Source organism: Haliaeetus albicilla, chromosome 3 (assembly GCF_947461875.1).
Source record: "Haliaeetus albicilla chromosome 3, bHalAlb1.1, whole genome shotgun sequence".
NCBI lineage: Eukaryota > Metazoa > Chordata > Aves > Accipitriformes > Accipitridae > Haliaeetus > Haliaeetus albicilla.
In genome coordinates this window covers 2560838-2587797 of record NC_091485.1, presented here as the reverse complement: position 1 = coordinate 2587797, position 26960 = coordinate 2560838, and the positions used below count along the sequence as shown (strand labels likewise).

Below are 26960 nucleotides of genomic sequence, written 5' to 3'. Positions count from 1 at the left end.
TTCAGTTCACAGACATAAAGTATTTTAATTAAGAATATCAATGAGTAATGACAGTCCACTTCCAGAAAAAGCAAAGAAAGACGCATCTTTGGCCATGTAAAAGGAGCTGTGATGCAAATATAGTTTATCAGTGTAATAAATTCACTTTCCTAAAACTCTTTTCCAGAAGAATATCCTTTAAGCCATGTTCTGTTTTATTTGTCTGTTTTCCCCTTCTAACCTTCCTTTACATGCAGTACTTGACTGCAAACCTGCATTTTACAGTCTCTAGTATTCAAATCACTTCATCCTCTATAAACATCACAAATTAAAAGAGCTTTCAGCATCTGAACTCCAACACAACATACACAAAACTAAAATAATTCATTGTCTAGAGACCATAACAAATTTTAATGTGCATTTACAGAGTAAACAGAGGGCTGAAAGGGGTCAAACCAGTGGAAGTGAAGGTATGTATTACAAAATCCACACAGTACTGAATTACAAACTAAAAAGTGATGTTTTCTCAAAAAAGGAAATAAAGATTTCTATTGATGGCACGACATATAGATAATATTAAAAACTGGCTTGCATGAGGACCAAAGTATGTCTACTCTGAAGTTATATCACACAGACTGTAAGCAATTTACAGAATTTAAATTAGTTTTGCATATACAGGAGTTGCAAAATTAGAGAAAACACTGAAATATAGAACGCACATAAAAAAAAGAGATGTATATATATATATATAAACCTCCACGCAATCATCAGGGGTTGGCCTAAGTCAGTAATTGCCACCATTGAACAAGAAACAAACAAAAAAAGACAGGAACCCCCCCCACAGGGGAATAATAAAAAAACCCCAAACAACTCAAAAGAAAAGTATCCTCATTTGTTTTCCAGAAACAATGTCCTTAGTTGCTTTGTAGAATTTCTTTTCTCCTCCCTATTCCTCATGCAAAAAAAAACCCCAAAACCAAAAACCCACAAACTTTTTAATAAAGTTTGTGGCGTGTTTTATTGGGGTCAATGTGAAATCACTATATTTTGTTTCATTATTTGGCCTCTGTTTGCTTCCAGGCTGGAACGGTTCTTTCAGCGTAGGAAACCAAATGTCATCCATGATTAATTCTGTAATACTGATGACTCGCAGGCCAACCCCTGAGAAGTCAAGGATGAGGCTTCTCCTTGCCGAAAGAAAAGGAAACTAGGTCTTGCTGTTACAAAACGTTTGATTACATCACACCAGTTCTCTTCAAATAAAAGATCAGTGATACGCCAAAGAAAATAAGATATATCAAGAAAACATGTGGTATCCTCTTCTTTTTATAATATTTATTTATTTTATTTATTTAGTATTTTTGTTTGTACTTCCTGAAGAAGGTGCTCCTTGTGTAGAGATTTAGAGTACATTGGGTGCAGAGTGGTGGTTGGAGGTTAGGGTCAACTTTGCTGTCCGCTCCGTGGATTTTACAGGCGATTTGCTCTTTGCTTTAAGAAGAGAAAGTGATATTGGAAAAAGTCAGCACTTTTAGATTAAAGCAAAGCACCCTTCACAAAGCCACAAACAAGAAGCAGGACAGAAAGTCCATGGCTTGTAGCTATCCTCGCACCTGCGGAAGAAGTTATAAGATATTCGCTCATCTTGCAGATTTCCAATGCTCCTTATAAGGCTGTTTTAAACACATACATTTATATATTTAATTAGCTCGCCAGGTTGGCTCTGGTGCCCATGAATGTCTTGGCATGCACTGCAAATAACAACACATACAAAGTATTTCAGTCCCAGGGAGGTTTTTTTGTTTTGCTTTGCTTTTGTTTCTTGTCTGTCTTTTTAAACAATGTTATCCAGTGAAACCATATACCAAGAGGAACAAACCCAAACACCTTCCATATCAGAGTGTTCTTTACAAAATCATTTCCAGCATCACATCATTGACTGCTAACAAAGAAGTCATCTAGCGGCTAAAGAGTGTTTTCTTGTAAAACAGAGGAGATACTGGCAAATGGCTGTGCTATACAAAGGGGGAACAGAATACTAAAAGGTTTGGAGTATTCATTTTTGAGAAATTATATTTTCCCAGGCTTTTTTTTTTCTTTGTAAAAAGCTATGAAAACAATGGTAAATATCATTATTTCTGAAAACATGACTTTGAATTTTAAGTCTGTTATCAGAATAAAAACTGTACTAATTAAATGGAAATGTTCACACACCAAGGACATAAGTATTTAGACGTCTTACGTACCAAGTCTCAGGGCCTGATAACTCCCTATATTATAAAGAATTACATTCAGAATTTGAAACATATTACTTGAGGTGAAAACCATAAATGAATTTTGGTTACACTATAAATAAAAGTTCCAATTATAACAGGTTAATGCATGATTAATAGATTTTATAGCTGTGTTGTATACTTGAGAAGTATGAATGTTATTGATGGTTACAGGCATCAATTCTGTAACAAAGTAATTGGTGTTATAAGCAGTCCATCATAATGCTGGACTTCTAATAACTGGTTATTTTTAAGAAATCTATTAATCATGTATAAGCTTTTTTAATAAAAAGATGTAATATTAAACTGAATGCTGGATTCCACTGCAGCCCCCAAAAGCACATTTATCTTCTCATCAAGAATATACACAATGAAATCAAAAAGAACTCAAGGCAAATGCTCATTTTTTTAAAGTTTTCAGACATTTATCAGTACAACATTTCTCTGTATCTGCTAACTATGTTTATAAGTGTAGCAAGAAGTATTTCTGTTCCTGTCTTTAGTAAATTTTTCCCTTCAAAAATAGGGATTAAACTAAATCCCAGATCTCTGAGCACTGCTTCCTTTTGTAAATACATGGTGTGAGACACTGCATACATAGTAGTTGCCATGAAAGACTCTTAGTCCTCTGTCGCATACACAAGAGCTTCTAAGTAACAGTGATATTTCAATTATCCATGTGTGAACTGAATTTCTAAATGAATATTAACTTTTAAATGGAAACATGTCTCAAAGACCTTACCTAAGATTTTCAAAGAAGTCCAAGGGAACTCTGAGCCTAGTTCCTACTGAATGTAGACAGGAGTGGGAAGCCTACTTTTTTTCTTGCCCATCTGATAAAGCCAGCCTACCTGTACTACACTGCAGTAGTTTGCTGGGCTTCTCAAAACACTTGTTCTTCATTAGGAACAAGCAAACACACAAGCAAATTTGCTGTAACTTCTTCCTGTGGGTTTTTCTCATACAGGTAGTATTTACAAGCTTGCACCCAAGGGTCGAGTTCAATTTCTGGTTTTGGTTTTATTGCAGCATCGCTATGTTCTTGTTTTTTATATGAGGTGTAAAATTCGTCGTTTGACAGATGTTTATAAAGGCTTTTCTTTCCCTAACTAGGTTAGCAGAACTGAGTTAGAACCTTTGTTAGTGTTAGATCATTTCATGATGTATTGAACTATTTTCACTCATTTTATTCCATTTGAATATTTTTTGGATTGAACTAGAGAAATACACTGCTCAAGACAATTCTAAAGAGGTCTTTGGAGATACATTTCCTCTGCACAAAATATGTACAATGCAAATAGGGATGAATACTCTGAAGAGTCTCAGGGATATTTTTTAAAAGGGACTTTTAACAATTAATGGTATTATAATTTGAGAATTTGAAAGCTGTAATGTGTGGAAGAGAAACAGTATGATACAAAAGAGGTTTGACTTAAACTGTTTCACAGTGGGAAAAGCAGCATCATAATATTTGCAGGCAAAGCATTCTTTGATTTTTTGTTTTATTTTGCTTTTTTTCAATGTGACAATCTGTAGATCCCCAAATTAGGGGTCATATATTGCACACACATGATAACTTTTCTATTTGTAATGTTCAGTCTCTGTATAAATCATGACCTCCCTCCAATTCATATCACATATTCTACATGTGTGGTGTTCTGTAAAAAAACAAGTTTGTTTATCTTGCAAGGGATTTAGGTTAGAGTACATGCAGTAAGTACAAGCTGAAGCAATACTGAACACATGAGAAAAAGTTAGGGGAAATACAACTAAAATAATTTCAGCTTCTAGGTAAAGAAGGGGGCTGTTAGGATTGTTGGAAATCACTGTCATAAACAGCATCGTCTGCGTGGTTTCGGGAACTGATTAGTATATCCTAATTTATTGTTTACTGGCTTAATAGTTTCCAAAATGTTGTCTAACCCAAACGGATACATTTTCAGTAATATATCACCCCCAATAAAATTGACTTGCAATATATAGTGACATATATGACTATTAGGTGCACTCTCATCTTTTCAGTGATTCTTTATGAAATAGAATTGGAGTTTAAATATACTCAGGTTTCTTTTTTTTTTTTTTTTTTCTGGAGATGTGTAAAAGAACTGTATTCATTCTCTCATGAACCCAAGTATTTCTTTAGACTTTGGAAGGGTGAAATCTGCAAATGTAGAATAATAATATAGCAAAACCAAAAGCAGCCTTTTTAGATTTTTTCCTTTTTCTATTCTGTCATATTTGCTTATACTCTATTATTTTGGTTTCCAACTTGATTAAGGATAAGCAACGAGAAATAATCAGAAATTTCCATTTTGACTACGAATCTAAAAGTCATAGGGTGTTTAAATCAGAGATTTAGTTTCACTATTTTTAGACTTAAGTCAGAGGCAAAGTACAGATCAGAATCCAAATCCAAATATCTCGAAAATACAGAGTATCCAAATTCAGAGTTTTCATGCAGATGTGGTTTTGGTGTACAGTTCTGACCAGGACTTAAACAGTATTACTGGAACTGTGAGCATGGCAATATACATAAAAACCTGTCGATCTGGCTGTGGATTTGCTATATCGATTACTCATTTCCCTGTAATTTCTAACATTATTTTCTAATTAACATAATGACAGCTAAAATAAATTTTATTGCAGGTCAAGAACACTGGGCAAAGCTGGACTACAATTATGTTACCCTCAAAGACAGTAACCTGGAAGAAGAGCAGTAGTATGTATGCATATATTATTTCTACATTATTAGTTAAACTCTACTTGATGTGTGGGTCAGGGATTCTCACGTTTTGACCTATTACCCACTGGGATCCAGTTAAATTCTTCCTGTGAGATGTAAATGCCCATGTGTTGTCTTTTGTTTCCTGCCACTGACATACATCCAAAAGAGCAAAGGTCCATGAAGTAGTTAGGCTTCTCCTGTAAACAAATGCTCTATTGCCAAAGGAACGTGATCATGAGATAAGTTTCTGTGCAATAGCACGAAAGAGTAGTTCATGCCATCTCTGAAACTTTGAAACTGATTTATTCAAATATATGTTTTACTTAAATGCTAGGAAAACAGAAAAAAAGATAGTGGCAAATAATTATGATCTTAGTGTTTAAAATAATAAAATAATGTCTGTCACAAATGCTGAATCATATTTCATGGCTCATAGTGTATGGACCAAAGAGCTAAACATCAACTTTGTTCTGTTAATGAGATTAATTTTAGAGTATCTAAGTATAAAATAAAGCCAGCAGAAGTTATAAATTATTAGTAAACCCTAACTGATCAAAAACCTAGTTACTCATTGCATGCCTAAATGGTTATAATCCCTTGCTTTCACTAAGATACTGATCAGACAAGATTTGTGTAAAAACACATGGGATTTTGGGATGCAAGCAGAGAAAAGCAGATGCTGGTTTCATAATTTTGCCCACTTATTTTTCGCAACTGAACAAAACATTGATTTGTAAACTAGGCAGCTACCTCAGACCCTACAGTTTTAGCATCCCCTATTTGTAAGAGTCCCTTACATGGTTAACCACCTTGGGTCTCAAGCAGTTTGCATCTGCAGGAGTTGAAGTTTAGCGAGTTTGGCATTCCTTGTGCTTCCTAAGGTTTGGGAGGTCTCTGGGATGTAAGAGCCTCCTGCCCTCTGAGTCTCAATGCCCGTCAGAGCCTCTGAAAACTGTATTCTTACAGTTATGCTTCTAATGAGTACTATATCATCATATAAACAACAGAATGAATCTGTGAATTCAACAGCACTGCTTTAATATTTTACTAAACATGTAAGTTAAGTGAGGGTATCTTTGAGTTTCCTTTAATTAGTAAGCCACTGATCATAAGGGAACATTAATGCCTGAGTAGAGTCCTGGGTTTGTGCTGACCAGTATAGGAGAAATACAGCCAGTTACCCCAAAGCCCATCCTAGATTCTCTGTATGTATGACATGATGCCAAAATATCCCTGCATATTTGTGAGCAATATGTATTCAGCTTGTGCTGAATATGAGTTAATTTTGTTGTACTACTGGTTTCTGAAATCATAGAGGTGTTGAAACCTTGGAAGTTTCATTTTTCAGGTATTTGTGCTGATATTTTCCATTTAAGTGCCTGGTTTGCTCTTTTGCAATACTCAGCTTTGCTTTATAGTGTTAGATTTGAAATAGGCTTCTTGTCAGCCCTAGCTGAAATTGCATGAAATCATAATTTTGCATTATTTCCATGTAAAGTAAGTAAAATTTCATTAAATACCTGCCTTAATTTTACTGGGGATATTAACGAACCATAAGATTTATTGGAAGATGTTTGCAGTTTTACATCCATAAAGGTAGGAGAAACCAAGTGTGGTTGATTTTATTCAAAGTTTTATTTGAATATGTCTCACGCAGGTTTTAAATAAATAGATTCTTCCTCTCCGGCTTACCAATTGCTGTTGTTTTTATTCCTCTGAATTGCCAAAATCACAGTCACCTATAGCTGTCCTATACTGCTGGAATATACCTGCACTCAGGAAGAAAATTTTCCTTCCACAGACATAAGGTCCCCCTTTCCCTCCTCAGGGGAATCACTTCTAATGTGTTTTAAGGTTCAGTCACCTGTGTTTGATTTGGGGGAACTGAATGACAAAAGACAAGCAGTAAGTATCATATTCAAGCCTCCTTGTGTAGATACATCTGCTTATGCTTCCAGTCCATCTTTCCCCATTGGCTGTACAGTAGTCAGGCTAAAATAGCGTGAATTGCTCATCACTGTCTTGGGCAAACATACCACGCAGGGCAAATGAATTCATCTTACACACCAGAAAAAAAGTTCTGAATTTCTGATTTTTTTTTTTTGCGTTTTGGAAGAAAACTACTGCTTCCAAATTGATAGAAATTTAGAATAGGCTATGTATTGAATTTCCCTGAAGTCTACTTAGACTTTGCATCCAGCGTGTAGCTCTGTTCATCTGCTGTGTGTTCGTTTTCTGCCAGTGACACCCAAAAGAGCAGAGGAGGAAGAGGGATGGGATCTTAGATGGATGATTATTCCCTAGCTTTCACTAGGTAAGGTTACCAAGCAAACAGAGGTATTCAGTCCTTTCACAGGACAAAAGAAAGTGACAACTTTCCAACCCTGAGTAGAGAATTCTGCCAGAGGTTTGGGCCACAATAACTCCTGGAGCTCTTTCTGGGCTAAAGCAGGTCACAGCCTTTTACTTGCTGCCAGCTACACCTAAAGCCACATTCTAATGCAAACTTGAGATGGAAATACTTGGGAGAGGAAAAACCTAAGGAGACTTCAAATATAGGTAGCATGTAGTAAAATGATACTTGGCTTCTGGCAGTGGTCCATAACAAGCCATAGTAAATCTATAAAAGGACAAGAGATAGCAGTACGAAGGAAGAAAGAAAGAAGAGTGGGACTTGCAATGACTCCTGCAATTTTACAATGCCAAGATGGACAGAAGTAGAATTATGGGTACACTGGTGTGAACAAACATGGGATTTTACATTCAGGCCACTTTCTGCATCATCCCTTACATCAACCCATACCTAGGGAAACATTTAAATCTTGTTCTTCCTTTGCAATGTATCTGAGAGTCATAGTTTTCTTTTTAATTCTTCAAACAGTGTTCTTGTTCACCTCTCCTTCTTTAACCCCTTGACTAGAACCAGGCTTCCTAATTGGGCCATCATGCACTATGAAGAAGCTAAAATGATCTCTACTATCATTCTCAAAGATGAAAATGAAATCATCAAAATGATCTGACATTTTCATCCTTTTACCTTGAACAGGCAGGAGGGCAGGGTGAGATCCCTAAACATATAACTGAAATGGGAAGCGCATGAACATTTATAGATTTTCATACTATTCTTATGAAAATAGCCAAAAAACACTGTTGAGTTTGAACACAGTTTTTCAGGATGGTGAACTGGATAGCGTAGTTGGCTTAGTCCACCTCTAGTGTAATTTTTGCTCTCTCATGTCCCTTATCCTGTAATTCACAACTTCCATTCTCATCAGTGCATTTCCTTCTGTTTTCATATGTAGCTTTGTTTAAATTGTGTTAATAAGTAGTTCAGGACTAAATAATATTTTACATACTAGCGTGATTAGGAAATCCTGATACAGTTTTGCATTGGCTTCATGACTGTCATTCATTTCTGTAGCAGTGATCCTAAGTTTTGTTCAACTGCTTATGCTTCTTGGAAACTTATTTAGGCTGTTTTGGTCTGAAAGTGAGTCTAGCTATCTGGACAGACTATCCTATCACAAATTCAGCTTCTAAAATTTTGATTTCCCTAGCATTGTCATGTGATATTCTCACAAACAAGTTCAGAGTAGTAAAGTAGCAGTAGGTTAGATACCCATTCAGTGAAATGAAGTGTAGATGTATTGTTTCTGCAAGTGATATGAGGGGTAGAGCATGTCAGAGTCAAAATGATTTTGAACCTAAGGCACACAGCTTTCAGCTTGAGACATACCCAGAAGCATATTCCTCCTTCTAGCAGCTTAAAACTTTTTTTGTGCTCAGCTACCTCAAATTTCATGTATTCAGCCAAGGATATACTGAGTTCTTGATGTCTCTGAATTGTTTGGTGGCTGTACAACTCTGACTGCTTCCATCGCTGTCTGTTTATTATATTGTGGAAGCTTTTTTGTCTTGATACTCAAACTTCCTAGACTGACTTTCTTTTCTTAGGAGAATGACATTCTGTCTGCCTGGGGGTCTCAGTCACAAATGTTCAGGCATCAGCCATTTGTAGCAGATACCCTAGTTCTCTTCCTCCCTTTAGTTGGTGTTTGAGCCTGCAAAGTTTTAAAGTTTTTTTGTTTGTGGGTTTGGTGGTTTTTTTCCTTTGCATTGAACTCTCTCTTCACACGTATAAGTAATACATTGACTTCAGCTGTTTCTGTTTCAGTGAAAGAGTATTTTTTGGGAAAAGGGTTGCTAAAAGAGGTGTTTGCAAATAATCTGTGAAACACCAGTGTTAGCTATTTAAATAAAACTAGTGTGAGAAGCAGTCTAATATCCAGTGCCCATTGCAACAGTTAAAAGCTAAGGGGGAGGGAGGCAAGCTCAAGCAAATGCAGGCCCTAAATTTTTTAATTGGTATTGTTTGAGAACGACTGGCAGCATGCTTTAAGACTGCTCTTATCAGCACTGGGCACCTTTCTCTCTCATCCTGTCCCTGAAAACCATGGATATAAAATGGCTTAGACTTTTTTTTAGTGTGGGACAGAAAAATATATAAATCAGTGCATTTCTATTTATCTATTTATGAAATGGCTGGTTCCAAAGCAAATGCAGTTTTTTGTGACTGTCCGGTGGTAACCCATCCTCATCTGTTTACTTGCATATAGTTATGTTGCATCCTGAATGAAGGCAGAAACTTAGGCTGTTAACAAAAATTCTTCTTGAATTGACTCTTTTGTTAATAACCGGTGTCCTCTGTTGTAACTAAGCATGTCTCCAGCACAAATTGCTCAGCATTTTTGTATTAAATATAAATATGTGTATATTTGATATATGCCACATTGTAATTGAACTGTTAACAGACCCATTGCTGAAAGTTACCATAAAGTCACAGCAGGAGTTTTATTTGGAGAAAAACAGAATTGAACTAATCTTTTTCCTCCTGTGCTTTTTGCATCCTATTCATCCTTTCATCTATCAGAAAAAAAATCTTAAGTGGGATGATACTTAATATTACTCTATCATCTTCAACAGCACCATCATACCAAGAAAAACATACAAAGAGGGTTATTATAACGTAGACAGAAGGAAAATTATCATTCTTTGTAAATATTTCAGCATGAGAGATTCAATCCCTTTTCTTGCTTTTCACACCTGACACTGCTTAGGCTTATGTTTGACATGCAGTCAACCTGATCTCCTTCTATTTATATCATTTATATAAGAGCTATTTTCATGGAACTCAGCTAAGCCCCCATTTATCTGTACCCATCCGAATGGATGAGTCTGTTTTCTTCTGTCTGATTCTTAGAAGGTAAGTGTTTTGAGGCAGGGACCATTCTTCTGATCCTTTGTTTGCCTGGTGGGTAATGCAGTTGTTATAGAGATTAGAACAATGCCTCTGACTAACAGAACATACCTCTGTCTAAGGGCTATGACTCACGAGCTCCTAATGGTTTTAGCTGGAGCAGTTTAAGATGATAGTACCTCCATCCCTCTACCTCCCCCTCTTATGGAAATTAAACCCCTAATAGCAGGAGTGGTACAAGCAAACCCCATGCCATCTCATCATCTTCATCTCAATTTAACAACCTGATGTTTTAGGGCAATAACTTCTGATTGGGGCAAGACAGAGACTTTGGGTGGCAACATTTTAAACTGTGAGAGCTAAATGAGAGTTCACAAGTCAAAGCCTTCACCCTTGCTATTACTGTGATACAAATAAAAAAAATACAACATTATGACCCCTACAACCATAGTGCACTAGTTTGAAAATGGTGGATTGTGAGGCTGAAGATCGAAGTATTTGTGCCGAATCCTATATTAATTCTATCTCCTTCACATTCTCTATTGTTGAATTTTTCTACTTTTATTTCAGATTTTTTTTACCTTTCTCATTACAGTTTTGAGATGTGGGATCAATCATAATCATGAAATGTCATTCATTGTTATTCAAAGACTCTTCAGGCATAAGATGGTCACTGATCAGCACATATTGTATGCAGGTGAATAATTCAACAGAGTACAAAATAGGTAATCTACCTGTTATTTTGGCAGAGTTTCAGACAGGCACAATGCTGTGTAGCCATATTGTCAAATGGTATTATTCTACTAAAGGGCTTTGCACCATCTGAATATCCAGCTCTCTGTGAGACCTACTGCTAGTTCTTGGCTTCATAATTGATTTATTATTGCTCCTTGACAAAACATCTTGCCCTTTTAGCTCTTTTTTCAGTTGCACAGAATGAACTGGCGATGGATACACACCTTCTGTAGTGATGTAGAAGTCACTTTTGTAGTTATTATAGCCCTATGGCTGTGATTTGGTGGCCAAAAGCCTTCATCAGTGTCACAGGCAACAACAGCAGCTGAGGGAATAACAGCAGTAGAAATAGGACTGGCAGCAGAAGTAGCATCCAGATTTGCTATCTGTATTTTTGTAACTGTTGGTGAACACACAGATCGTATGTATGAAGCACTGGGAATGCTGGCTGTGGCAGTTAACTTTCACATTTTTATTCTCCTCAGCATGTTAGGCAGCTTTGTTCCAGGACAGTAGCATTTTTCAGTAGATGGGGGAACAAACTTTGGTGGGGTGGATCAGACTGGAACACCCACACACAGACAAGATAGAAAGTTGCACTGCCAAAAAGTATGATGGTAACTTCCTTATGATAAGGTGAAATGAAAGGGTTTGGGGCAGAGTCTTCTCTTCACAAGGCCAACGGAACGATCATCAGCTGCTCTTCAAATGACATCCGGCTTTATCATCAGCAAAGCAGGATTAATTGATTATTACTGTAGCTGTAAAGAAGGTTATGTGTCTGGAATATCTTTGAAGCTCATGAATTATTTAATCCACTGGAAAATCCCTGTCCAGAGAATAAGAAAATACTAAGTGTTGAACTTTCTATCAAGTCCAGCCTGAGGTTTCAAAGATAAGCACTAGAAAAAAGTTGATCAAAGTTAAAGAAAAAATGCACAAAAAAGCTGAAGCAACGAAACCCACCACCAAGAATGCTCCCTCCCCTTGAATCTGAATGAGCTGAAAATAGCAGTTTTCAGGTATTTTCCTTCCCTTCATTCTGCTCCCAGACAGCTTCACTGTCCTAAACTTCTTTAGGTGGTACAGGCTGGGTAAAGTTTAGATTCTCCTTATAATTCACTCTCACTTTATGATTAGAAGAGAATTCATCTTCATCCTCCTGCTTGAGCCAAATTTTTTGCTGTTGTAAATGAATGCAGTTCTTTTGGCTTCAGCAGAGTTGTATCCATTCCAACCAGCAGATAATTCTACCCATTTCTTTTTAATTTCAAGTAATGCAAAGGATTTTCATAATGAAGTAGGGCACCTGCTTCTTGTCTGAAACAAGCAAAAACGTCCTCTGCTTTGCTGTATAGGTGTCAGGTAAGAAATGGGCTGTGTTCTGAAGCAAGGAAATCCCATCAGTTATTTCAAGAGCAGGCCCTGTCACATATGCTGCAATCTCTGATGACCCAGTGCAAGCTGCCTGATTGTGTAGCAATGAAAAGCAATTTGAGTGAGCTGACAACTCATAAACAGCTTTTCCACCTCAGTTTTTCTTTTCTTCCTTTATTTTCTTCTCTGTCTTTACTGTGTGGCCCATCTGCAGTCTTTCCAGTGGTTAGTTACCGAAAAAAGTTGTATCAGGCATGTAGAACAGAATGACTGTGATTCTGCTACTTGTGGAACTCCTGTGGGATCCCCTACCAGATCTTCATATATCAGTTTTGTTCTAAAGGTAAGGTGAGTCTGAAAGGTTCATTTTTTAAATAGCTAAAAGAAAGGAATAGATGTGATTAAAGGCAAAGGTAGCAATGGCAGATGGACAGTGAAATACACTGGTAAGGTTACTAAAAGAATAGGAAAGATCTCAGTATACATGTGTGTACATAAACAACAATGTAGATGGAGAAAGGGCAAAATGAGTTTCTTAAACTTTTACAGGAGTAAGAGTTACAGTGGAGATATCATCTGTTTAAGGACAGAATCCATGATTATCTCAACAAATCGGAGAAGACCATGATTTTCTTCTATGATGCAGTATTAGTGCTTAACCATGGGCATGACTAAGAATGAAAATAATATCTCTGATTTCAGAGAGGATGTGTTTGAAACTAGGCATATGCAGTACTCAGTCTGGCATGGGCATGTGGGATTGAACAACTGCTAAAACCTGTAGAACAACAAAAATGAATATATATTGGTTGGCGAGTGCTTTCTCTTCTTAGTTCCTCAACTTGTGTTTTTGCAAGAGGAATAGAAATGAATAGGAAGGTGATAGTGGTGTAGTATCAGCGACTGGCAATGACAGTGAGGGATGGTTACAAAAAGTAGATACCATTTTGCTTGTGACAGGAGTTAGAACTTCAGGTCTACAGAAAACTGTTTGTTTATTACTGGGTTGAGTTGGACTAAGCACTAGGAACAGCAGTTTAAATACTTGTATGCATTTGGCTCTATCTGTAATTATGCACATATAAGAAATTAAGATGTGGGGTTTTTGAAAGAATCATAAGGCAGCAGTGAGTTCACTCTGCATTGGAAATTCTGGCCTAAAACAAAGGGGTTTAGCTGCTGTTAAGACCTTGCTTTGTCAGTGAAGTTATTTGGAGCAGATTAGCACTTCTCAGAAGATGCTTACAGTTTCAAGGTCAACAGCTAACTGGCTAATAGGGCTACATCAATTAACATGGTTAGAATTTATTCCATTATTTCAGAGAAGCTAAAAAAAAAAATGGAGTGACTTCATTTCAGGAAGAGAGAACCAAAGTGTAATTTTCAAGTAAAAACAGAGATTGTAGTGTATACAGGTGTAAAATGGGATAGCACTTGCATCATCTTCTTGCAAGAACTCCCAAGAACAGATGAATAAGGTTCAGAAAAAGAAGAACAAAACTCTCACTAGGCTTTTGCTTTAATGTAGTCCTAAGGAAACAGATATTTGACTTTTTGCTGTGCAACAATTACAGTAATGGTTGGTACCTCCCAGCCTTACGGGTACTCACAGTTTATAAAACAGCAGCTGCAAAAGCCAAAGTCTTCCTTTTAGTGAAGAAAGCAGTAATGTTGGCTGTTGCCTTGGCAGAGGCTAGAGCAAACTTTTTGTCCCTTTACATTAAGAGGAGATGTAACATAAAAGTAGAAAAAACAACATAGAAGTTGGTTTATACCACAGAAGATTCCAAATTGGGCATAAAATTTGTGCTTACAATAGGTTGATAATAAAAGATTCCTGGATTCTGTAGAAAAAAATGGAGGCTGGAAAGAATGTCATCAATTTATCAGTATCAACAGACTGAAGAAATATATTTTCATCCTCCTCTTTTGCATTCACACCTGAGGATCAGCTTCTCAGTGCAATTTATGATGCCAAGGATCCAGGTCATTCTGTCTTAGATAAGAACCACTGTCGTCTTTGTGCTCCTTTTCAAGGCACTCACTGCAACTCTGCCATAATCACAGGAACAGTTTTGGCATGTAGTTAGATTAATATTTGAATGTGTAACTTCAGGAAAGAACAAAAAGTTGCTAGAAATGTGCAGAGTCTGTATGTAAGCAGTCAGAAAATGGACCTAACGTCACTTCTTAATTTGTAGCTATTCCCTCGAGTCTGAAAAGCAACTAATGGCTTTGAGTGCTTTAACAGAGCATTGGCAGAACAGGAAGAGTTTGGGGGATGTACACATTCTCAGCACATCAAATTGTGCAGCCCTTTGTGTTGCTACAAATGTTGAGTGACTTGAATGCAGGTAGCAGAGTTTGTCTAGATTTATACCCATGAAACAGTGAGATTTGGTGCAGCCTGTAGATTATTTAGCTTCCTTTTACCTGAATTCATTGCAGCTCTTGGACCTCAGTTAATTGCAACATTGCTTAGAGTTACAACGCTATATGATCACTCCGTACTTCTACCTTTGGACTAAGATACGTTGTTATGAATTACGCAGAAAAAAAAGTCTGTCACTCCACCCACATAGGACATTTTCTGGATATATGCAGATTAGCCTGTCAAATTACTCAGATTCCTGTTAAGCTGTGATGGTTTACCTCATTCGCTGCAGCCCATGAATATGAAAAGAAAGGGTCAAGCTGCGTTGGCTTTGACTTTTGCTTTCCTGACTTTTTTGACTTTGAGGTAGACGTTTAGTGCTTCTCAGTATATTTTCTGAAGACTCTGTGGGAGGTCTTCTCTTTAGCTCTTTCTTTCTATATTGAATCTCCATTATGCTAACAATAACAAATATCTTTTTTACACTCACATAGCATTTTTCAGAGCAGCGCAAAATGCTGAATGGACCTCATATCACTTTAATTTGTCAGCCCTGGCTATATAGCTCCCTCATAGTTATCACAGATATTCTTACTTTTGAGTAAAAGAGGAGAATGGCAGAAATACCTGTTCAGTTAGGAAATGCTGATATTTTAAAATGGCAGTGATGGTAAACTGCTTTTCTAGAGCTACCTATTAAATATCTGTTGTTGAGAAATAAATGAAATTCTGCAGTGTGCTTCAGGATAGAAGGAGTTAAGTAGAGTGCTATCCACCTTGCAGAAATAAATTTTGGGGACAAAATATTCATATAATCAAAATCAATATTTCTTATATTAGTAGCCGAGTTCTTCAGAAATAGCTGAATACAGATTTTCCAATAATTTCGCAGTGTCTTATTTCCCTCTGCTGTAAAAGTATTTCTTAATAGTCTGTGAGCATGGCAGTAAAATTTATTGCTTGCCGATAACCATGCACTGGCTCTCTAATACCGGGGAATATTTGATACAATTACCTATGGTTAATAGTACTTCTCTCTTCAAACAGTGTTGGTGAAGTCAGTGTATTACTCAACATGAACAAACACGCCCCATGTCTTTCAAATACAAACATGGTTGATAATGATAAATTTGTATTCAACTATGTTTCTGTGTTCTAGGCTGATGGACACATTGCTTACATGTAACATAATCACACAGCAGTCTTGTGCATGCATATATAATTAGCATGAATCTGAAGAAGGGAAGAGTTTCTCATTTGACAGTGTAAGGAGATGGTGTTGATTCAGTATCATAAAAAGAAAGACTATTAGTGTCTACGACATCTCCCTTCTGCCTTTCTGAGGTCTCACAGCTGATGTCTCTCCTTTCTCAGCAGAAGTTGCTCCTCAAAGTTACATAGAGCTAAACCCCCCACTGCCTTGTGCTTCCTTGGGCATTTCTGTTGGTGTAGAGTGAGTGTAAAATGGAGTGAAAATCCAAATCACACCATAGCTGGAAAATCAGGCCCAGATTTTCTCAAGTAAAGGAAAGTAAATCTTGGTTCTCAAGAGTTAAACTGATGTTCATCAAAAATATCATCAGTAATTACTGTGTAGAAACTGACTTAAATTGAAATTAAGCCTAATACGGATTCTTGGTACACTCTTTGTTTCTTCAGTAGATGAGTTTCACCTCTGATGAATACAGCATTAATCTGTGCTTCATCATAAACCAAATGAATTAATAAACTAAATTATATTTTAATCTGTTTAATTTTTAAATAATTTATTATTGGGATTGTCTATACTTGATCTGCAGTAACCTTTGCTCAAGGAAAAAATTAGAGACCAAGTTTTTCTATGGTTTTTTTTTCACAGGGACTTTTCCATGTAATAACCTACTAGCACTCAAAAAACGAATGTCCAGTAATCAGGCAAGACATTGTTTGGACTAAAGACATAAACAATATTATAGATTCAATTATATATCCAAAGCGATTTAGTGGATTAGCTGTTGTGTGCACACTTTGGCCGCAATGCAGTGTAGTCTGTAGCTACATGTTTCATAAACTTGTGACTATTTTAATTAATTTAACACAGAACTGAGCAGAAACCAGAGTTTTCACTTTATGGACAAGTCTGCTACTTTGAAATGTATGAGTCCAGTGGAAAATAAGTGGTATATAGATTTCTCTGAAAGGAAAGCCATGGTAGAACGATGATTTAAAATCAATTGAAATATTTCTTTTCTTCTAACAGCTTAAGCATTTTTTGGAAGAGCTAAAAAATGAAAGTGGCTCCATTTCAGGGAAAGAGAACTGAATGTAACTTTTAAATAAATTAAAAAAAAATGTATGCAGAGGTAAAATGGTGGTAGTATGTGCATCATCTTGTCTAATAGCAATAAGAATTTTCGTATGAATAATCATATTGTTCCAATCTGTAATGAAATGTATTTTCGTTATCAAAACGTTTTTCTAATACTATCCCTGTAAGATGAAAGTGATTTCACAATAGGTGTGCTGTGAAATTTGTTGTATTCCCAGTTTTGGTTTTGATGACATGGCATTTTCTAGCAGAAAATGATGCATTAGAACAAACTAGGTTAGCTTCCATTATATGTTTTAAGCTGGGTTGTGATCTCCTGCCTTACATTGGGCCCTCAGTGTAAACAAAAGTAACCCAGAAACCCTTAAACTTGCACAGTTTGTTTTCCAGAGGACTTCTAATCATTTACAACATGTCTCAATTTTTTATCCTGTCCATCTCTATTGCCATCATACAGTGGCCAACAGCTGCACCTCCTGTATATTCATGTACCTTTGCATAACTGTGAATTTTACTGTATCAATGTAGAAAACACAGACTTACATTGCTTATAGGTTATTTATACAGTGCTGTACAAAATCTCCCAAACAAAATATGTACTGTGGTGATTTCTACGTGACAGAAAATTGAGGCATTGCCATTTTAACACTTGATTCAAAGCCAATGGTCAAGCAGCTGAAGATGACAAACCCACTTTCTCTGACAAACCCATGGTCTTTCTAAAGCCTACACAACGGAGAAACAATCTGGTGTACCTAAGGTCTGCTTAGATTTAGAAGTCAAGTTCCTTATGAAAGTAGGATTGATACTAAAAGTAGATTAATGTCACCAAATGTTAGCAACATAAAAGTTAGGTGACTCGTGTAAATTAACTTAGGAAGAAACACTTCTGGCTGGGTGTTTTATTTAATTTATCATGCACAGCCATCTTAAAATGAGATGAGTCATTCACTGACATGCCCCTCTCTCTCTACACACACTGCAGGGAAAGCTAAGCTTCAGTTACAGAGCTAACCTTAGGTGGATAAAACCAGGAGAGATAAAATCCACATATAGGAATTTAAGGCTTTTTGCTTCTTCTGCCCCAAAACTTAATCATCAGCTTTTAGGAAGTAAGGAGATAGCAGGAGGAATAGAACCAGAAAGGAGGAGGAATAAATGAGCACCACACTCTTCCTAGTCACAATTCCTGGTTACCTTGTGGAGTTAGCCTCCTTTTACATGCTGGTAAGCAATCAAATGAAAGCTCAAAATGCTTTACCATACCTGATTGTGGACTTTGTTTGGGGATTTTGGCTGCTGCTTCAGGGCTGGAGGTGGCACGCACACGCTGATTGGCAGAGTTATGGATGCTACTTGGAACAGCTGCTGAGATGTTTTTGCGAGGTTTCATGTCTTGCAACCACATTGGAGATGCCTCAAAGGCTTGCATTCGCCGAGAGTGGCTGTTAGCGTTGACTTTGAGAAATGCCTGGGCCTTGTATTCCTGAAGGTCTCCATAGTTGGCATCGGTCACCCTGCACTCATACAAGCCTTCATCCTTTTTCCTCACTTTTGAAATCTGCAGCTTGTGGGAGATGTCATTCCCTTGTACTTTCACTGTCTGCAAATTTGCCAGGAAAACAAACAAACAAACATGCTGTCAGGTATTACTCTTTCTCTGGGAAGACTCTACCGAGGTAGAGCCTGTCCAGAGAAGTCAAGTGCCAATTAATCAGTGGCGTGATTGTGCTTACTGCAGGGAAGTTGCATCAAGGATGAGTATGATTATTTGTATCTATGAGGATGTCTGACATCTTCTTTCCAAAACTGTTTAGACGGTTTGCTCTGAAATGCTAACTGGCCTCAGACAAACAACCCAAGCTACTGTGCTCATTCCAATTAATTGCTTAAGATCACGAACATTCTTAATGAGCTTTATACATAAACCTAATATCTGTGCGCTTCGTTGGTTAAACCTTTCCGGTTAGTTGGCTTTATTGAATAATTCAGCTTTTGAACTAGTGCATTAACAATTTTGTTGGAGATGTCTGCCAATATTTAAAGTTCTTTAGTAACAATTTATTAGATTAGCTTGTAATCTTCACTACATTGAAACTGCATATTTGACATTCAATTTGTCTCCTTTAAGCATGTCCAAACCTTTGTTATTTTTTGTTTATTAACCATAACAAGACATCTTGTGTCAGGTAGTTCCTTTTGTCTCATTTATATAAGTGTGTACTTATTAGAAGTCATATATAATGTCAGCAGCACATATTCAAGTAGCACATATTCAAGATCATTTTAAAAGTTGTCAGCTAAAGTAAGACTCCTGGTTTACTTTTAATTGTGTTTAATATCTGAGGGTAACAACATATTTTTGTCTCACGTAATTAAAACACACCTGAGTAAATTATGCATCCAGAAATGTGTGATAGGTATTAAGATGCATTAGGGAAGGTAACACAGATTCCTTTCTGTATGTTCATCACTTTAGAGAATTTATATTTAATTAATTGGCTATTACTCTCTATCTGGATTAATATCTGTTGCCCCACAGGAAGCCAGTTAAAAGGGATGCAGTGGGACAGAAAACTTCAGCTTTGAAGAACTTCTGAATGTGGTTTACATCCACCATTACATAAACATGGATGCAAATGTTGCTTTGTGTCATATCAATGACACACGAGAAGGAAACATCAGGGTGATGAATATATGGTAGATCACAAAAATGGAGAACTGTTAGGGTGAAACTAGGCACGTGTTACTGGTGGTTGTACAACAGACTGCTTCTGATAGCTTGACATGCTGTGGTCACCAGTGTTGGCAAAGCACGTATTCTGCCTGCTTGATAAATGGAAGAGCAATACTTGTGAATACATTATTGCTTTAAGGTACTGGATGGACTTTACAGCCTGTTGTGTTGTATCCAGCTCTGAATTTATACTTGGCAAACTGAGTTGAAAGTATGGATTGCATACTTTCAGGCATAACATATGCAATATTAATTACCGAGAAAGTGCTGGATAGTTATTTAAACCATATTCAATAATAATATATCTCTACTGAACAGCTCATATTCAGCAAAAGGATTAAAGAAGTTTCACATGAATGGAAAGAGGATCTGTTGGTTGTATTCTGCCTTCACTTGCTCCCATGCAATATCTGCGAAGTTAACAGTGTTGCATAGCACTAATGAAAAACAGAATTTGTTTGGGGTTTTGCATTAGAAATTTAGAAATTGTTGCAGTCAGCCTGTACGCATGTTTTCGATACATGCCTGATTACGATTTAAAACCAATAGAAGTGGTGTATTTCAGCACAGTTTAAAAATACATTTAGTATATTTTACCATTTCTGTAAAGAGTTTACTAAATGCACTTAGAAGTTTGCTGTCCTCTTCATGAAGATACTTCCCTACTAATGGAAGACTCTTTGTGTGCCTTCAAGAAAGAAAAAAAGGAAGGCTACGTTTGTAACAAGTATATTTAGACTGTCAACCTAATGTTGACTTTTTTTATTGCAAATATAAACTGTTTTATGCAATCTTATAAAAACACTGTATAAATACCACTTCGTGAATTATTATCATACATAATGAGAGAAAGAGATTTTTAACGTGAAAGATGGGACAAGCTTTACAGCCTATACTGTGTCACAGATCTTATGGATTACTATGGGGACTTTGAATGAGCCAGTATTGATAAGGAATAAATTGGCTGCTAGCACTATGTCTAGTGGAATAGTATCCAAAGACCACATGTGGGCCTCATTTGCAAGATAACCTACAAATGTAACTGAAGATACAGTCCACGACACAAATTGTTTAAGAATATGGTGAGAGGTATAATGGGAAATCTAAGTATGGCTAGAATATGTATCATTTTGAATATAACGTATCTGAATTCCCATTTATAACTGTGATATATAGCGCTATATATAATTTATAGCTATACCTAGCTGCACTTTGACCTGATGTAATTACTTGGTTAGTTATTTGTAGGCATCAAAGAGCAGTAGAGTAAAGGATTTAGCAGGAATAAGTCACCTCTATCTGTTGGTGTTTTAAGCTTTGCTGGTACTTAAAGCCTTGGCCGCAGCTAAAAGGCACTTCTGAAGGGATTGTGTCTGAGAAAGGAAGAACCCCTTTGGGCTCATAAGGAATGCTCATGCTGCAGTATCTGCTAGGTATCTCTGTCTTTCCACTGCAGTGAGCACGACACCGCGATCCCACCACCATACATTTCTCGGGATACTGAAAAGTCTGAACTTTTTCTGAGGTCAGGGGCTGTGGCTGTGCCTGACTTGGAGTATGGGTCTGCCGAGGAAGGCATCCTTCCCCTGGACAGGGGCTGGAGCAAGGTCGCTCATAATTTTCTCAAGGCAACGTTCTGGTTTAATCTCCAAATGGCAGATTGGTAACTCTGGTTTCAGAACCCCCCTTTCCTAAGAAAAGAGTCTCAGTGGCCAGGAGCGGAGATTACTCCGAACAGGAGGGTCTCGTCCAAAGACTTTCTGAGCTTTTTTCTGCCAGCGGATAGGAACCCGGGAAGGCACCCACTTAAATAGTTGCATGCCCCACTGAATGGAAGTGGGGCTTCAGGGCCAAATTTCAGCCTTAAAACCAGCTTTGGAGCGCTAAGGCAGACTCGGCAGCTGCCCGGGGCCGATGAGAACGAGAGGTACGAGGATGGGTGCAGGCTCTCAGGGGCTGGAAACGGGAATCCGCCGCACGTCTACCGCCTGCCCGTGCCTTCGTGCCCGCCCGGGAGCTCCCCAGGGCCGCAGGCTGTGCCGGGCAGGGCTCCCCCGGCACCACCACCCTCTTCCTCGGGCAGGGCGAGGAAGGAGCCTGTCCCGCTTCACCTCGGGGGGAGGATGAGGAGGGATGCCACGGGTGGGGGGGGGTGGTGGTGCGTGTGTGCGCTCCGTGGGTTTCCGCGCCCTAGCCGCGGCACTTACGCTGATCTTCGTGCCGTCGTTATCCAGGTCCCGCTCGGGCAGGAGCTCCACCTGCAGGGAAAGGAATGCCGCCGTGGGTCGCCGGCCCCCGCTCCCCTCCGTGGAAGCCCGTGGAGCGGCGCGCCGCGGCTGCCACCTGCGGGCCGCGCCGGGGAGAGCCGCCGTCCCGTGTCCGTGTCGTCCCCCCGCGCCCAACTCCCCTCCGTGGAAGAGCGGGGGGCGGGGAGAGCATCGCCCGACGGACCCGCCACCCACCCGACTCGCGTGGGGGGCTTTTAGGGGCGGCTGAACGCCAAGAGCGGTGGGAGGTGGTGGCAAAGGAGGAAGGGAGCGGGAGTGGGCACGGACCCCTCCGTCCCACTCGGAAGGCTGAAATTGAGCTGTTGTATGATTTCTTTTTTATGGTTCTTTGGGGACTTGGTTCTCCCCCTGCTCTCCTTCTGCTCCCCCCCCCCCCGCGAAGTGTGTGCCCTCCTGCGGCAGCTGCATGCAGAGTTAGGGCTGCCGACTCGACTGCACCAGCTGTAAATTGGAGGGCACGTGGAGGATCTTGCCATTTGGGAAATAAAAAATTCCCACAAGGAGCAGTCTCTGAACAGCTGCTTTCCAAAGGGAAAATGAGAGAGAGGGGAAAAGAAATTAAAAATTAGACTTTGGAAGTCTGTGTGGGTTTGTGAACGTCCCTAGGTGCATCCTGAGAGTGACAGGCACCAAGGGCATCATCCCTTGAGGTGGGCATTTTTCTCTGAAGGTTCCTGCGCTGTTATTTCATGGTCAAAATTAAATCCCTGGGGAGATCCAGAACGTCCCTCAGCTCCCCCCCTCTCCTCCCCCCTTCCCCCCGCCTCCCTCCCTTCCTCTCAGCTCCTTCTCCTCTGGCATTCCTGGGTGGTTTGGGGATCCCATGGCAGAGGATCATTACCTGAGTGCCTGTCACCTCGGCTCCAGCCTCTTGGTCCTCAGCCGCCCGCAGAAACCACCACTGGATTTCAAGGTACACCGAAGCGGAGCCACTTTGGAAAGCACAAGACATCTCCACGTTCTGCCCTTCAGTGGCCGTGACATTTCGGGGAAACTCAGTGAATTTTGCTGCAAAACAAATTCATAACGTGTTGGGATCTCCTGTTACCTACTCATTGTTCTCTGCTTTTTGTGTTGCCTTTTTTCTTCTGTCTCTCTCTTTTTATCCTTTTTAGTTAATATCTCTGTTTTCTTTTCTGATTCCCTCTCTTTTCTGATTTTCCAGTTTCCCCACACGTTACCTCCCTCGGTTTCTCTCACACCTGGGTAATGCCTTTCCTCCCTTATGCACAAGTCCACCTTCTTTGCACTCTAAGCTTTGCTCATGGGAAATGCTATAGACCCCCCTGCTTGCTCCCAGGGACTAGTAAAGTTTTATGTAATTAGGTCCAAATCCCTTTGGGCAGAATGCAGTATTTCACCAGACTCACTGAGGGATTTTGTGCAAGACCATTTTGGAAGAGGAAAAAAAAATCAAACTGATTTATTGTATTTTGTAGGGCTGAGCTGGAGATGTGTAACTTGTTAAACCTTCCACAGCCAGTTGGAGCGGCTGTTGGAACTGGCACTATTCTGAGGTGTGGGTTACGACCACTCATCAAAATGCCCATTTCCAAGGCTTTACCTGAGTTGGTTACCCCTTCTGAGAACCTCTGCTTGCATGAACAGACCGAGAAGCAATACATCTTCTGTTTCTCAGTCCTGGCAGACACTTTCTAGAAGTAACCTTCACCTTTGTGTCCCAGTCCTTTACCAGACAGGATCTGCCCATTTCAGGGTACCACTGCTAGGTTTAAAAACTAATCCTGACCGACACAGTCCAGGGCACCAGTTATTTCTTCAAGTCTCAGTCTTTACTTCCTCCTCATCCTTTCCTATAGCTCACTTAAAAATTGTGCAACCTAATGAAACATGATAGTCAGGTGAGGGGGACTACAGACGAACAGTGTAATAAATAAAGCCTGTGTTTCAAGAAGGGCAAAACGTGGAAAGACCCTGCAATGTTGCTTTCTGTTATGCGTTGTTACAGATTGACTAGAGCATATTATGATGCGAAGGAAATACTGCTCGTTGTCTCCTCCCCTCTCTCTCTCTCTTTATCCAGTGTTCCTAGCTAACCTGGAATAGGTGGGATAATTTAGCAATACGCTCAACCAGTGCTACTTCTTTTCCCCCTCACATTTGAGCTTGGCAACAGATACTTAGCGAAGCTCCTGGCTTTATATTTCACTGTGTCCCATTTTCTGCCGCCCCCCCCCTCCAAGCCACCGATTGCTAGTCACCGAGTTAAAATGACAAAAGGACCGTGCATTTTGCGTATCCCGGGCTTGCAAGTTTGTTTCGGTTTCTTTGATTTGTTTGTTCCTTCCCTCCCCTCCAGGTCAGTGCGTGCGAGCGGTGCGGGGAACGCGGATTGGGGGGGGGGGGGGAAGGCTGCCAGCCTCCTCCTCCTCCTCCTCCATCGCACCGCCGAGAGCAGCCCGCTGCGGGCTCGCAAAGACGGCGGGGGGAGCCTGCCGGCAGGGAACGGCGGGCGGGGGGGACAGGGGGGGCCAAGCGGGGTGGTCGCCGCGGGATCTGTCCGTGGTGCTGACCGCCTCGCCGCAGCCCCGAGGTCCCGACCGAGCGGTTCCCGCAGCGGCCGGGCTGCTTGAAATGCAAGGCGCGCCTTTCGGCGGGGAGGGAGGAAGGCGACGGGGGTGGTGGTGGTGGTGGGGAGGTCTTCAAAGAAGTGGATTTTGTCTTCTTCTCTCCTTTTTTTTTTTGGGGGGGGGGGGGAGCAGCAATACACGTAGTCACAGAATCGAAATGAAGGTCTGACTCGGAGGATTGCAGGGTAATGGGAGAGGAAAGGGGACGCAGCGCGAAAGGAGACTGCAATGTTTTAAGGGAGGTAGTAGATTTAGCCGTCCGGTACTTGGTCTGAATGCGATAGTTATGCGTGCACGGGTAGGTGTTTATTGTATGCATACATGCATCGATATAAACATGGACAACCCAAACACATGTATGTCCATCCACAAACACCCCTTTACTCTTCTGCAAGGTGCCTGTCATTTCCCTCTTTGCAATCAAGTAAAGAAAGCCTGTTTTATTCCCACTTTGGGGAAACTTCTCACTTCTCTTCCTATTTACAGACAATTTTTAAGCTAAATGTAAACCTGATGCTTGCTGTCCTCGTCTCCCATCCATTGTGGTTGTTTTCCTTCTTTTTTTCTCTTCTGCCTTGTCCGTCGTCCGTCCCCCCCCCCCCCGTCCCCCCCCAGTACTGTTGTCAGTCTGTTTTAGCATAGAAAAACACGTACACACATTTGACAATAAGTTATCTTACCTTGGGTGGAAAGTCCTTGTTGAATATACATAACTGAAAAGAAAATGAATCCAACATAAGCTAGAAAGATCCCCATCATTCCAAGACGAAGAAGAAGTCACATCAGGGTAACAAAAGCCAAAGGTGCCCTCAAAAAAGGAAGAATTGATATGTGAGTGTAGGTATGTATCTCTAAATATATGAACAGAAAGAGATTTTTAAATGTTACAAAAAGGCTCTGTATTGTAGCCCTAGCTGCGACACTGGCAGCATTCTGCTACTCAGTGGAGTCTTTTTCTTTGGGAAGAGCGAGTATTGCAATACAGTGTGGTTCAGATGAGCTGTCTCAGGCGCTGTGTTGCTTGAAGTCCAGATTCAGACTGAAAAAAAAAAAAAACCAACCACCCAACACGTTGAAAAGTGGGTATCAGCTGCCTTCTGTGCCTTTTTTCAGCTACCTGGCAGCTTCGTCCAGCGTCAGCTCTTGCTGCTCAGGATGGCGTGATGACTGCCCTCCCTACACACTGATCCAGCTTGGGAAGAGGGGAGTGGGGGAAAGAAAGGGGCGGGGGGGGGGAGGGGGGGAAGAGAGAGAAGTCTGCTGTGCTTGTATTGCTTCAACTTTTCCCTCTAATGGCTGCGATAATGCCTTTAACCCTTCCCTCTCCCCCCTGTTCTCCACACCTCTCTACCTGTTCTGACTTCTACTGGCGCTGATGCTGGGGTAGAGCTGCGCCTTTTTTTTTTTCTTTTTTTTTTTTTTTTTTTTCTTTTTTGCATAGCATACAGCTTTTGATTGTAGAGAGAGCAGGGAGCCTTTATTGTACTGATGTAATCTTCGGTCTTACATCCCAAAACACTCAGTGGCTAAGAGGGCAATGCAGTGGTTTGATTTTTGGTGAGTTAAGCTGTTTCTGTTTTCTCCTTTTCCTCTCCCTCTTGCAGGGTCTGAGAGGAAAATAGTTACTCAGTAATCCTATTGCACTCACTATTGCCTGCTCCAAATGACTATGCTTCTAGCATCTTGCATTACAATGTTGTTCATTTTGTCTTCAAAGGCAGATAAAGAAGATGATACTTAAGAGTGTGCTTAGGATACATGAACTTATATAGATTTCTATGGAAAAAATATTTAGCTAGATAAAAGTGGATTTTGATATCCTACAGATTACTCACAGTAATATATATGTACACCAGAAAAGGTGTTTACAGCATATTAAAGAATGCTTCCTCCTGCAGTGAATGTTTCCTTCTCTCTTCCCTGTTTTCTGCCTATGTATATTAATAATGTTTAGATAAGAGACTAACCTTGACTGTATTAGATGTTCAAAACACCCTGAAAAACATCTGCACTGAGGGAAGTTGTCTGGCTAAAATCATGGTGCTGCTTGTAGTAAGAAGCCATCTAGAAAGTGCTTGTTGCACTAAGCAAACACCAAATACCTTCACAAGGCTGAGAGAAAGAATAAATAGAATCTGAAAAGAGCACCTGATAATCACTTACACTGCCAAGTAGCTGAACTTAACTGCTAGTCACAGACTAAAAAAAGATATAAGCCATACCAAAGTAAAGAGAATTTTGTCCGCATGGGCGATACGTTTTTCTGTTGGATGAAGAACTGGGGAGGTTCTATCATTCCTGGCAATGGGAGTGCAG

General features: G+C 39.6%; 1 protein-coding gene across 4 annotated transcripts; it reads right to left on the bottom strand.

Annotated features, from left to right (window-relative positions):
- On the bottom strand, nt 1-25876 carry VSTM2A (V-set and transmembrane domain containing 2A). Of its 4 annotated transcripts, none has more exons than XM_069778690.1 (5): nt 25325-25871; nt 22895-23061; nt 21973-22023; nt 18295-18631; nt 1-1470 (listed from the first exon to the last, which is right to left on the bottom strand). In XM_069778690.1, exons 1-5 carry the CDS (start codon nt 25401-25403, stop codon nt 1382-1384), a joined length of 723 nt encoding a protein of 240 aa, XP_069634791.1. In that variant the 5' UTR covers nt 25404-25871; the 3' UTR covers nt 1-1381. The 4 variants fall into 4 exon arrangements, with proteins under 4 accessions (XP_069634791.1, XP_069634792.1, XP_069634793.1 ...); XM_069778691.1 differs by having other exon boundaries at nt 1-1592; nt 25325-25869; XM_069778692.1 differs by lacking the exon at nt 1-1470 and adding an exon at nt 1599-1730 and having other exon boundaries at nt 25325-25872.
- Nucleotides 25877-26960: the final 1084 nt, after the last annotated feature.

Excerpts from the sequence above, each read along its gene's own strand:
- VSTM2A (XM_069778693.1), bottom strand. The coding sequence starts at position 25,403 with ATGATGGGGATCTTTCTAGCTTATGTTGGATTCATTTTCTTTTCAGTT. Across the intron at positions 18,632-21,972 it reads ACGACGGCACGAAGATCAGC|ACAGTGAAAGTACAAGGGAA; the intron begins GTAAGTGCCGCG and ends GCAAATTTGCAG. Across the intron at positions 5,126-18,294 it reads CAAACAAAGTCCACAATCAG|TGGCAGGAAACAAAAGACAA; the intron begins GTATGGTAAAGC and ends GATGTATGTCAG.